Source organism: Notolepis coatsorum, assembly GCF_963971535.1.
Source record: "Notolepis coatsorum genome assembly, chromosome: 6".
NCBI classification, from domain to species: domain Eukaryota; kingdom Metazoa; phylum Chordata; class Actinopteri; order Aulopiformes; family Paralepididae; genus Notolepis; species Notolepis coatsorum.
In genome coordinates this window covers 84,924,248-84,937,010 of record NC_140170.1, presented here as the reverse complement: position 1 = coordinate 84,937,010, position 12,763 = coordinate 84,924,248, and the positions used below count along the sequence as shown (strand labels likewise).

General features: G+C 44.5%; 1 protein-coding gene across 2 annotated transcripts in view; it reads left to right on the top strand.

Annotated features, from left to right (window-relative positions):
- Positions 1-12,763, top strand: part of uba7 (ubiquitin-like modifier activating enzyme 7) — a 226,259-nt gene that overhangs the window by 43,856 nt on the left and 169,640 nt on the right. For both annotated transcript variants that reach the window (XM_084316792.1, XM_084316791.1), the window contains exons 13-15: positions 2,771-2,936; positions 5,017-5,213; positions 5,431-5,495. In XM_084316792.1, coding sequence (XP_084172918.1) covers positions 2,771-2,936; positions 5,017-5,213; positions 5,431-5,495 — 428 coding nt within the window. The remainder of the gene's footprint in view (positions 1-2,770; positions 2,937-5,016; positions 5,214-5,430; positions 5,496-12,763) is intronic.

Sequence of the window (12,763 nt, the reverse complement as noted above, 5' to 3'; positions counted from 1 at the left end):
CGGAACTAGGCAAAATCTGCATATGGCTCGCCGACAACAAACTATCATTACACATGGGCAAAACAGAGTCCATTCTCTTCGGTTCAAATAACAAACTCAGCAAGACCGACGGCTTCTCGGTTACAGTGGGTGACAATATTATCACAAGGAAAGATGAAATTACCTACCTGGGTTCCATCCTAGAGGCTAATCTTTCCTGTGACAAAATGGCATCCAATGTAATAAAAAAAAGTCAACCAACGAACGCGATTCTTGTACCGGATCTCCTCTCTGGTAAACAAGAATACCCTGAAGACTCTAGCAGGAGCACTCATTCAAGGGTACTACGACTATGCTTGCACCTCATGGTACCAAAGCACCTCAAAGGCACTAAAAAACAAATTACAAACATCTCAAAACAAGCTAGTCAGACTACTACTTGACCTGACTCCTAGAACCCACCTCACCCCTGCCCACTTTGACAACCTAGGATGGCTTAGAGTAGACGACAGAGTACAGCAACGGGCCTGGTCTACAAGATACACTACGCGACCAAGGTACCCATGTACATGTCAAAATACTTCCCAAAGGTCAGTGAATACCACGATCACAACACCAGAGGGAGCTCCACAAATCATGTAAAACCCAGATTCGGCTCAAACCAGGGACTAAACACGTTTCGCAATTATGCCACATCAATGTGGAACGCCCTACCTAAAGCTGTAAAGGAATGTGAATCACTACCCACTTTCAAAAACACTCTCAAAAAACACCTACGTGAGACTGCAATTCGTAACTGGCCCCTACAAATGTCCTAACCTAGTTGTACAGTAAATGACCAAGTAAGGCTTTATCAGTATTCCAATGTACAGTGTAAAATGTGTGTGTGTCCCCTACCCAACCCCCCCCCCCACCTCCAATGTACAGCCCTCACCCAACCCCACCCCACCCATCCAACCTCCTCCAATGTACAGTTTCTACGCCAAATGTATATACACTCCTTTTCTGGACACTTTTGTATCACAAACGGTACTGTATTTGCAAATCTGATATGTCATAAATGTATAGATGTAGCAGTACTGTCTATCTGTATGTCATGTATGTCATATATGTTATGATGAATTGAAAATGGGGGACCCTGATGTAAACAAGACGAAAGTCTTTCTCTGGTCTGCATCCCCTTAACAATTGTATGTATTGAGCTGTACTGTACTGTACCCATTCTGCAATCTGTTAATAAACTTTTCAATCAATCAATCAATCAATCAATGGTCATGGCCCACTAGTTAAACTATAATGGGCTTCAGACCAAGGTCTTCTGTCGTCTAAGAGGCTGAACAAAGGACCCTAGTCTGGGGCCGGTTTTCATAAACATTGTCAACTAGCCCCCATAGCACTAACAGACAAGTGGAGCTTGCCAGCAAAACATAACTCACCAAACCTGGAACCCACCGCTTCTCACAACAGCAGCGCGTCCTACAGCCCAGCTGTGTCTTTACCGCAACCAGCACACAGCAAGGACTGCAGTTGGAAAGGCATGTAGCGGCGCGAACTCCCAATACGAAAACCGGTGGAGGATTTTTAGAATGATCATCATCTTCCAGACACTCCAGTACGAAGACAATATCGCCGTATTTTCTCGAAAATAGTGAGAGAAAAAATAAAGATATGATGTCAACGTATCCTTGTTTTCCAACTCTTCTCCTACCATCACATCACTTCAAGTGGGGATCTACCGAGGCACTTCCTTGTGGAGAAAGCGAGAAGGAGGCGAGTGGGTGGCCCCACCCCTGCTTATATGGGTAAGCTGATAGGGGTGTGGTCAGACAAATATTGGGATTAAAGGTACATTGTGGTCTTTATTCAGTGCGCGTGCACGTGTGCGAGGACAGTGCAGAGAGTGACGCAGAGCGAGAGCTATACGATACAGAACCTTCTGTAGTGTGGTAGTGAAAGTGTTAACCCTTTGTTGTGTGGTAGTGAAAGAATTAACCTTCTGTAGTGTGGTAGTGAAAGGATTAACCTTCTGTAGTGTGGTAGTGAAAGGATTAACCTTCTGTAGTGTGGTAGTGAAAGTGTTAACCCTTTGTTGAGTGGTAGTGAAAGGATTAACCTTCTGTAGTGTGGTAGTGAAAGTGTTAACCCTTTGTTGTGTGGTAGTGAAAGGGTTAAGTATTAGATTTTTACATTTTTCGTGTTCCCCTCAATCCCACAGTCCCGTAATTGTGACATTTATGACACACATTACGACACTTACAAGGCCAGGCAGTCATGCTAAATACGGATTTGTTCTTAAAGGTAGAATCTGTAATGTAGCCATCGAACAGCGACCTCTAAGCAAAAGAGCCCTTCTTGGTATCGTTTACATTATGGTATCGTTTGGCCGGCATTGGCTCAGGAGGTAGGTCGGTCGTCTGGTAATCGGAAAGGTTCCCGGTTCTACTCCCACTCCTCCCGGCAGCGTGTCGAAGTGTCCTTGAGCAAGACACTTAACCCCCAACTACTCCCGATGAACAGGTTGCCTCTGCCGTCGATGTGTGAATGTGAATGGGTGGATGTGAGGCATAAGTTGTAAAGCACTTTGGATAAAAGAGCTATATAAATGCAGTCCATTTACCATTTTATATGTTTTCGTTTGTTGTGATGTGTGAGTTGGGAGTGTGGATAGGGAGGAAGGGATTGCTACTGCTGGCCACACCACAGGCTCTGCCAAGAGAGGTCTGGAGAAATCACAGTGTACTCAGTTTCTAAACTCTACTCCCATTTCCATCCTCGTGTCCTTCGACGACAGAGACAGAAGTCAGAAGTCGCAGCCCAGGCGGCCAGAGCCATGAACCCCCGAATGAACATCACAGCTCACCAGAACCGCTTGGACCCGGAAAGCGAACAGATCTATGGACACAGCTTCTATACCGGCCTGGATGGAGTCGCCGCAGCGCTGGACAACGTGGAAGCCAGTCCGTACCTTTGAGACACTCATTCAAACTAGGGATGTCCGATATTATCTGCCGATATTGGCATTAAAATGTGATATCAGAAATGATCTGTATCGGTATTAAAAAAAAATACGGGTATCGGTTGATATTGGTATTGGAAATTAAGAGTTGGACAATATCGGTATATCGGTATCGGTAAAAAAGCCAATATCGAACATCCCTAATTCAAACCTTTATTTAAAGGGGAACTATTTTACTATTTCTTTCACTATTTGGGCACTTTTACACAATTCCTGTGAGTCTATGGAACACCTCTGTAATATATATATTTTTTTTATTCATTGTTTTGTATTTCTAATCAAGTCCTCAAAAACAGCATTTTTCTACCTCAAGATCTCGAGCTGTTTTGAGCCTGGGCTCCTAAACCACTGCGCCGGGCCGGCCCCCCTGAACATTAACATGCAGCAGTGACTATATGACATCACATATAGGGCACATTTTCAAATGACTCAGTTCAGTGAGGGTGAATATTGTGAGAGGAGAATTGGAAGAATGCGCCAATATGAGAATTTTGAGACATAGATCATATTAATATAAGTTCACATAGCTAGGAAACGATGCTAAACACTCAAAAAGGCCATTTATAAGATAGTTCCCCTTTAAACTCGAAAGGCAACTGAGGTTTCCCTCGTTTACAGTCACGTCGAGTGTACATACAGAAATCAGCTAAAAAAAATCAACAAGATGAGAGAAAATAAAGTGTCAAAACAAATCAATTAAAACATGTACAATTTGATTGACAAAGGTTGGAGATCAAGGTTTTAAACTCTGCATCAGAAGGGAGAATCTCAAGCTTTTTTTTTTTTGATCCACTTTTTCTCCCATTTTTCTATATTTTCTCCCATCCCAATTTCGTATCATCCAATTCAACCCTCCCCTGTCACGAGCGCTGTTTCTTGCCGCCCACAAGCCGGCTGCAATGTGGACTAAGTCATACATAGCACAAGTCCCCTCCGGTACTTGAGGTAACAGCAGTCGCATCTTTTCACCTGCGCAGCTCGATCTCTCAGTGTCGAGGAGTAACGCGTGGGAGGCTCACGCTGCCCCCGACACTTCCTGATTGTACTGCGCAGGCGCACCAACCGACTTGTAGGAGTCGCTTGTTCACAACGTTCGATCCCCACCCTTCAGTTTTCCCTCCCCGTAATACGGCCAATGTGTATTACTGCGGACGACCAGCTAAACTGAAAACAATGTGGAGAGCTGGATTCGAACATGCGAATCCTAGCGTCTCCACACTGGTGGCGAGTGCCTTGCCCACTACACCACCTAGCCGCCCGGAGAATCTCAAGCTTTAAGGACTGTTGGGAGTTCATTCCATGAGCTAAGGGGCACACACCTGTTCCGAGCAAACTCGGGGGACCCTAAGGACCAGCCAATCACTAGAATGGGTTCCAATCCATAGGTTCCAAAATTCCATTACAATAATTATCCTACTAGCTTACCAATAAATGTACCAGTGTTTTTTTTGCGCCTCTCCGTCAGAGAGGGCCAACCAACCTTTTCATAAAAGACACAGTGATGAGTATCTATTATTAGTGATGAATCTGAGGGCAGAGTGATAGACAGAGTCCAAGGATTTAATGGTGGAGGCCGCAGCATGCCTATAAATTACATCACTAAAGTCCAAGACTGATAAGAAAACTGCTTCAACAACTCTATTCCTACTAAGGAAAGCTGACAACAACACTATGATAATACCATTTTAGCGGCATTATTCTATCCACACCACTACCACCCACTGTGGCCAGCACTCCACACTGTGGCATACTACTGATACTGTGTCATATTACTGATACTTTCACCATCACCAGTATTACTTTACTGCAGACAGTGCCAGTAAGTACAAGTGACTTTTAATTATGTAACTGATCCTGGATAGATAGAAGTACCAACCCGTCCCATAGATACTCAGAGGAATGTTGGAATACAGCAATGCCACAGTGCCTCCCAGCTGACATTAAGTATATTAGTTCAAATATGCTGCTTGGTAAAGTAAATTATGGGTTTTTCAAATGAAATACTCTATTATACTGTTCAGGAGTCTATCTGGATGGGCGATGCGTTCTGTACCAGAAGCCCATGCTGGAGGGAGGTACCGAGGGTAGTAAGGGCTATACGATGGTGGTGGTGCCACACCTGACAGAATCCTACGGACCGGATACGTCCAGTTCTGATAAAGCCATCCCACTCTGCACGCTCAAAAACTTCCCCCACCGCATTGAGCACACCCTGCAGGTGAGGAGTGGAATGACATTCCAATAAATTTTTGTTTGTTGTTTGTTACTCTGGCAATGGAAGGAATGATGTGTAAATCTAGATCTTGTTTATTCTTAATTGTACTTGATGCTTCATGAGCAAATATCCTGATTAATGATGCAATACTTTACTTGTATTTGGCTCTGATGAAAATATACGTTTTCTCCACAATAACTTCATATTTTCTTTCTTCCAGTGGGCCAGAGACCAGTTTGAAGGGCTCTTTAAGCAAGCTCCCGAAAATGTGAATCTATACTTGAGGTAATCTTACATGATCCCCTTCTGTCAATACCGAGCACGTCCTGGTGTGACATTTAAGCACAGGCCAGCCTGGTTACATCACCACACTATCACCACTCTTCACTCCCTTTAAAGAAACACTCCAAAAAGATAAAGCCCATTTATTGTGCCCATCGTCTCACACATATCCCTAAAACGACTAATTATGTTGGTTTGAGAGTTATCAAGTTAAAGAAGTTGGAAAGTGTGATGTCATTATGATGTCACATTTTCCAGGTAGTATATACAAATAAAAAAAATAGCAGTTACGAGCCCTAAATTATGTTCCAATATCAACTGAAAAAATATATTTTTTTTTAAATGTCTAAATTAAAATGACTAAATATATTACTATGGCCATGACGCTCGAAGTGGAACGGAGTTAGAAGAGAGTAACATTACGCTGAAGAATGATATCGCTACAGATGTGGCCTAATTTTAACCACAAGTTAGTGAACATATTAATTATTGTCTACAAATCACCACAATACTGTTAATCACAACAGAGAGAACAAGATAAGAGCAGTAATAAGAGAGTTAGAAGGGAACTGATGGTAGTTTAGGTGAAGTTTGCTGTCATCATGTGTCACTCTTCCAGGATAACGTTAGCTGGCGCTATGTAAACAAAGAGTAGCTAATCTATTGAGAATGAAGATGTTAATCTCACTCACCAAAAATGTCCACCACTGCATTGTCCAGGAAACAAAGGAGACAGGGCAGAAGTGACCAGCAGTCAGTTATTTCGACTCCTTGCGGCCTTTGACAGAGTCAGGAGTCCGGGAAGGACAGATAGAATTTCCCATTACAAAGCTCCAGAAGTAGCTTAACGTTAGTCTGTGAGCTAGCTAGTTGTCTGTGAGCTAACTAACCACTATGACCAACCAATATGAGAATATGGATATACATAAACCGGGATACAAATCTCCTATACTGTATGCCTTCAAGCCAGTCATGTAGTAGTAGGAACAACTTTGAAGTGGCTCAGGTTCCACTGACTAGAGAGAGAGCTGAATGGAGCTAGTCATAGTCTTCATCCATAGGGGGAAATATTTTAGAACAAACAAGACTAATTTGACGAAAGTTGAGAAACTAGCTTTGCAACGTAAATTTATTCACATTCAGAAGCGAGCATAGGCTATTATATTTGATATGCCATTTTAAAATATGAACAGTATATGTGTATAGCTTACAAACTTGTTTTGATATGTAATTATATTAAATTATTATTATTATTAGCTGTGGGGTAAAACTATTATGTAGAATTAGAATGTGAAAGGAGCAGATTGTGGTTTTGGGAACCACTGCACTATTACACTATCACCATATTACACACTATTACACAATCCCACTATTACATTATTATACAGTTAAGCATGGGGTGGTTAACCTAGACCAATGAAAGTAGTCGTCTGTACTGAGTTCATTGACGCCTCCCATACATCTGTACGACAAGTGGTTCATGAGATATGGGGGGCATGGCTTATTTCAATGGACAATGATGGCAATTAATACATATATGTTTTTAATGCATGGGTATCGCAATGACAATAGGTTCACTATGACATTTCCATGTTGTAAACAGGGGCCAGAGAGCTGATTACCAGAGGCTCTGAGTAGCAAACCTGTGTAGTATCGCCCTCATGCATTCAAAAGGTTTATACTGAATATATATTTCAATGGACAATGATGGAAATTCATTCAAATAAAATACTTGTCATTGACCAATTTGAAAAATATTAGAGAATTCAGGTAATTCGCCTCAGGCCTGGGTCTCAAAACGTCTTCAGGATTCAGGGAGGATTCAGGAAGTTACTTCTATCTTGCTTCTAACTGCTTTGTATCGCAATTAAATGTGTTTGTGGAAAATATCCAGGCTGCAAAGTAAGCAGTACGAATACCCCCCCCCCATCTATTTGTATGCAATTACTTCTTTCATACTTTTGCCAGTATGGCTGTGAAATAGGTATTACATTCTATTCAAAGTGGTCTTAATAAGTCTTACATTTAACTAGTTGAAACCTGCAGGAACCCTGCTTCAATTATGGAATAGTAAAGTAATAAGGAGCCCCGAGCAGGCTGCAGCGATCGCACAAAACTACATAGGACATATGGTGGGATTTGGTCTCTCCCTCACAATTGTTTATCACCCACATACTTCTCTCTGCACCATGCCCTCTCTCTCTCTCTCTCTCTCTCTCTCTCTCTCTCTCTCTCTCTCTCTCTCTCTCTCTCTCTCTCTCTCTCTCTCTCTCTCTCTCTCTCTCTCTCTCTCTCTCTCTCTCTCTCTCTCTCTCTCCTTGTTCAGAGCTCTCTCTTAGAGCAAACAAACACATCCATAATATATGGGTATATACACAGTCTATTGTTTTATGTTATGTTATGATATTATGTAGGTAATTACAGGTGGCACATGGGAGAAGCTATTATTCAGCCTATTCAAATAGACTAGGTCTGTATGCTTTTATGGTGCTCTGGTGTTTTATAAGTTATTACGTATTAGATCGTTTTAGGGCGGCTATGTGGTGTAGTGGGCAAGGCACTCGCCACCAATGTGGAGACGCTGGGTTCGCGTGTTCGAATCCAGCTCTCCACATTGTTTTCAGTTTAGCTGGTCGTTCATACTAATACACATTGGCCGTATTAGGGGGTGGGAAACTGATGGGTGGGGATTGGGCGTTGTGGACAGCGACTCCTACAGGTCGGTTGGTGCGCCTGCGCAGTAGAATCAGGAAGTGTCGGGGGCAGCGTGAGCCTCCCACGCGTTACTCCTCGCCACTGAGAGATCGAGCTGCGCAGGTGAAAAGATGCGACTGCTGTTACCTCAAGTACCGGAGGGGACTTGTGCTATGTATGACTTAGTCCACATTGCAGCCGGCTTGTGGGAGGCAAGAAACAGCGTTCGTGACAGGGGAGGGTTGAATTGGATGATACGAAATTGGGATGGGAGAAAAATATAGAAAAAATGGGAGAAAAAGTGGATAAAAAAAACGTATTAGATCGTTTTATTTTTAGATTGTTAAACTATTGCAAAGGTAAATGCAATGTTGACTGTGCCTTTTTCGCTGTGGCTCAAACAACGACAATTTATAGGCCAATTATATTTGGAGGGTCAAAGTTGGTGAGTGTCATTCAAATGCCAGTGTCAATGTGTATGCAATTATGTATGGCTGGGTAGCGTAGAGGTCTAAGCACTGGAGCGTAGCGGCTGGGTAGTGTAGAGGTCTAAGCACTGGAGCGGCTGGGTAGTGAAGAGGTCTAAGCACTGGTGTGGTTGGGTAGTGTAGAGGTCTAATCACTGGAGCGACTGGGTAGTGTAGAGGTTAAGCACTGGAGCGGCTGGGTAGTGTAGAGGCCTAAACACTGGAGCAGCTGGGTAGTGAAGAGGTCTAAGCACTGGAGCGTAGCGGCTGGGTAGTGTAGAGGTTAAGCACTGGAGCGGCTGGGTAGTGTAGAGGCCTAAACACTGGAGCAGCTGGGTAGTGAAGAGGTCTAAGCACTGGAGCGTAGCGGCTGGGTAGTGTAGAGGTCTAAGCACTGGAGCGGCTGGGTAGTGTAGAGGTTAAGCACTGGAGCGGCTGGGTAGTGTAGAGGTTAAGCACTGGAGCAGCTGGGTAGTGTAGAGGTCTAATCACTGGAGCGACTGGGTAGTGTAGAGGTCTAATCACTGGAGCGGCTGGGTAGTGTAGAGGCCTAAACACTGGAGCGGCTGGGTAGTGAAGAGGTCTAAGCACTGGAGCGGCTGGGTAGTGAAGAGGTCTAAGCACTGGAGCGGCTGGGTAGTGTAGAGCAGGGGTTCCCAAACTTTTCAGGCCGTGACCCCCAAATAACGGTGTCAGAGAGCCGCGACCCCCACTATTATAGGAGGTTTAATTTTTTTTTTTTTTTTTATAATATATATATACAGTATATATTTTTTTAGAAATGGAAATGTATGGTTGAAACATGCACACGTTCAAACGCACACACACTAATAAGCATTGGAGGCTTTTAACCAGGGCCAGACTGGGGAAATCATTCAGGCCAGGAAATATAGTGCAAAATATAGCCCCAGTCATTTGTACCCTTTAAATGCCAGTGTTTGTGATGGCATCACAAATTATTGTTAAAAAAAACAGACTAGCATATGTATGATTAGCAACAACACTGATTTTGATGGATTTTCTGTTTTTTTGTAATGTCAGATTGAAAAAAATACAATCTTTTATTCAACTTCAGCCCTGATCATAACACCACATATTCATTTTATAATTCTAACCCTTTAAATGCCAGTGTGTGTGATGGCATATATTTGCAATATATCAAATGCAAAGTAGATTTTTTGGGGGGGGATTATTACAGGCTAGCATGTGTCAATGATTAGCAACAACAGTTTTTTGTAAGGGTCCCGCCTCCACCAAACACATGTGGCTCCCTTTGTGTGTGTGTGAGAGCAAGAGAGAGAGATAGTTCTCCAACTTGTGTGAGTTGCAGTGATCTCCTGGTTGTTCCCCACCTAGGTTATCTAACTATTGCGCTGCTGCAACTAGAAACACTGGCCTGGCCTGCTTCTAAGTTCAGTGGCCTGACTGTATAAATTTTTTTTATTTTAATTTTAATTTTTTTTATTTAATCATCTGGCGACCCCCCGGCGGTGGCTCGCAACCCCTACTTTGGGAACCCCTGGTGTAGAGGTCTAAGCATGGGTAGTGTAGAGGTCTAAGCACTGGATAGGCTGGGTATTCAGGAGGTCTAAGCACTGGTGCGGCTATGTAGTGTGTAGAGGTCTAAGCACTAGTATTGTAGAGGTCTAAGCACTTGCATAGCACCGCAGAGACCGGGGGTTGAATTCCCAGCAGTGGTACCTCAGTCGTCCCTACGAACACAATTGGCAGTGTTCGCAGGTGGGAAGTCGGGAAGCTATGAGTCCTGGTCATTGCAATAGTGACTCCTACTGGTCAGCAGGGAGGGGATGGGGGGAGATATGCTCTCCCAGTGAAACTCCTCTCTGTCAGGTGAAAAGAAGCGGCTGTCGACTTCACATGTATCGTCTCCTACAAACCAGGAGAAATCCCATCACCATAGCTCTTATTACATCGTAAGATCGCTGCTCACACACACACTTTGTTTACTTGTCGTTGCATTGTAACAATAGTAGTATTTATTTATTTAGAATGTCTGGGTCTGGTTATGTGTTAAGACCCAAACGTTGCGAATATCAATAGACGTATTACACAAAACAAAAAGAAACACTGATAACTAACAGAGCCATGAGCTAATTATTATGTACAAGTAGTCAGAGATAGCTGTGTGTTTCCAAGCCCTAACCTGTGCCAGAGCTCTGTGTCTCTGAGCCTCCTAATCCAGCCCTCCTAATCCAGCCCTGCTCGCAGTATCACGGCCTGTGCCTCTGAGCCTCCTAATCCAGCCCTGCTCGCAGTATCACGGCCTGTGCCTCTGAGCCTCCTAATCCAGCCCTGCTCACAGTATCACGGCCTCTGTGTCTCTGAGCCTCCTAATCCAGCCCTGCTCGCAGTATCACAGCCTCTGTGCCTCTGAGCCTCCTAATCCAGCCCTGCTCGCAGTATCACAGCCTCTGTGCCTCTGAGCCTCCTAATCCAGCCCTGCTCACAGTATCACAGCCTCTGTGCCTCTGAGCCTCCTAATCCAGCCCTGCTCGCAGTATCACGGCCTCTGTGTCTCTGAGCCTCCTAATCCAGCCCTGCTCACAGTATCACGGCCTCTGTGTCTCTGAGCCTCCTAATCCAGCCCTGCTCGCAGTATCACAGCCTCTGTGTCTCTGAGCCTCCTAATCCAGCCCTGCTCACAGTATCACGGCCTCTGTGCCTCTGAGCCTCCTAATCCAGCCCTGCTCACAGTATCACGGCCTCTGTGCCTCTGAGCCTCCTAATCCAGCCCTGCTCACAGTATCACGGCCTCTGTGTCTCTGAGCCTCCTAATCCAGCCCTGCTCACAGTATCACGGCCTCTGTGCCTCTGAGCCTCCTAATCCAGCCCTGCTCACAGTATCACGGCCTCTGTGTCTCTGAGCCTCCTAATCCAGCCCTGCTCGCAGTATCACGGCCTCTGCGTCTCTGAGCCTCCTAATCCAGCCCTGCTCGCAGTATCACGGCCTCTGTGTCTCTGAGCCTCCTAATCCAGCCCTGCTCACAGTATCACGGCCTCTGTGTCTCTGAGCCTCCTAATCCAGCCCTGCTCACAGTATCACGGCCTCTGTGCCTCTGAGGTTACACGAGGGGAAAACAGGAACGTTGCATTTTCGAATAATTTCGTTTGCATGTCCAAGTCAAATGGCACCAGCGTTTTAGCTGGCATTTTCGTTTTCCCAGCAGCAACGCTCAGAAGGTGTTTTCGTTGTCAAAAGTCCCTTGGAACGGTGTCATCTAACCTCGCACGAGCCATTGTCGTTGCTGTAGTCGAGTGTGGGCGTCAGCACTGCATCCAACATCGTGAATGAACACAGGAACAGATTTACATCCGAAAATGCTCCACTTTATTAAAAATAATCTGCCAACGATGCATAATAACAAGCCATAGGTATTTAGCCTAAGCATCTTTACTAGGCTAAGGTCTTTCGGACCTTGTTTTAGAATCCTATAGCCAATGTTAAATCTAATCATTAATCTGGACCTTCAGAACAGTTTGCCTGGGAACATTGGCTATAGGCTTCTAAAACAATTGAATAGGCTAAACTTTAATTCACATTTCTTTAGTTTGCAATAATGCAATTGCAAGCCAATGTTCCGAGACATATTACCTTTTATTTGTTAGGCTATTTGAATACATCGTTTAGCCCTAAATGGTGGATTCAAATAGCCTAACAATTACAAATAAAAGGCATTATGTAGATCATCTTTTTCTGCCGAAGACTTTGCGATCTTCTTTGAGGAAAAAGTGGAGAACATCCGCAGCTCCTTCTCCCAACCCCCACCCATTCCAAACGCTGAATTGAGAACCTCATCCTTCACTCTGTCATCTTTCTCTCCCATTACAGAAGCCGAGACCCTGACACTGGTAACGTCGAACCGTCCGACTACATGCCAGCTGGACCAGCTACCCTCCCCACTCCTCCAGACCATAGCACCGGACATCCTCCCATTCCTAACTGCAACCATCAACTCCTCACTCAACTCGGGGGTGGTCCCCACCTCCCTAAAACAAGCCAGAGTCACGCCCCTCATAAAAAAACCAACCCTGAACCCCACCGTCATAGCCAACTATCGCCCTGTCTCTCTTCTCTCCTTCCTTTCTAAA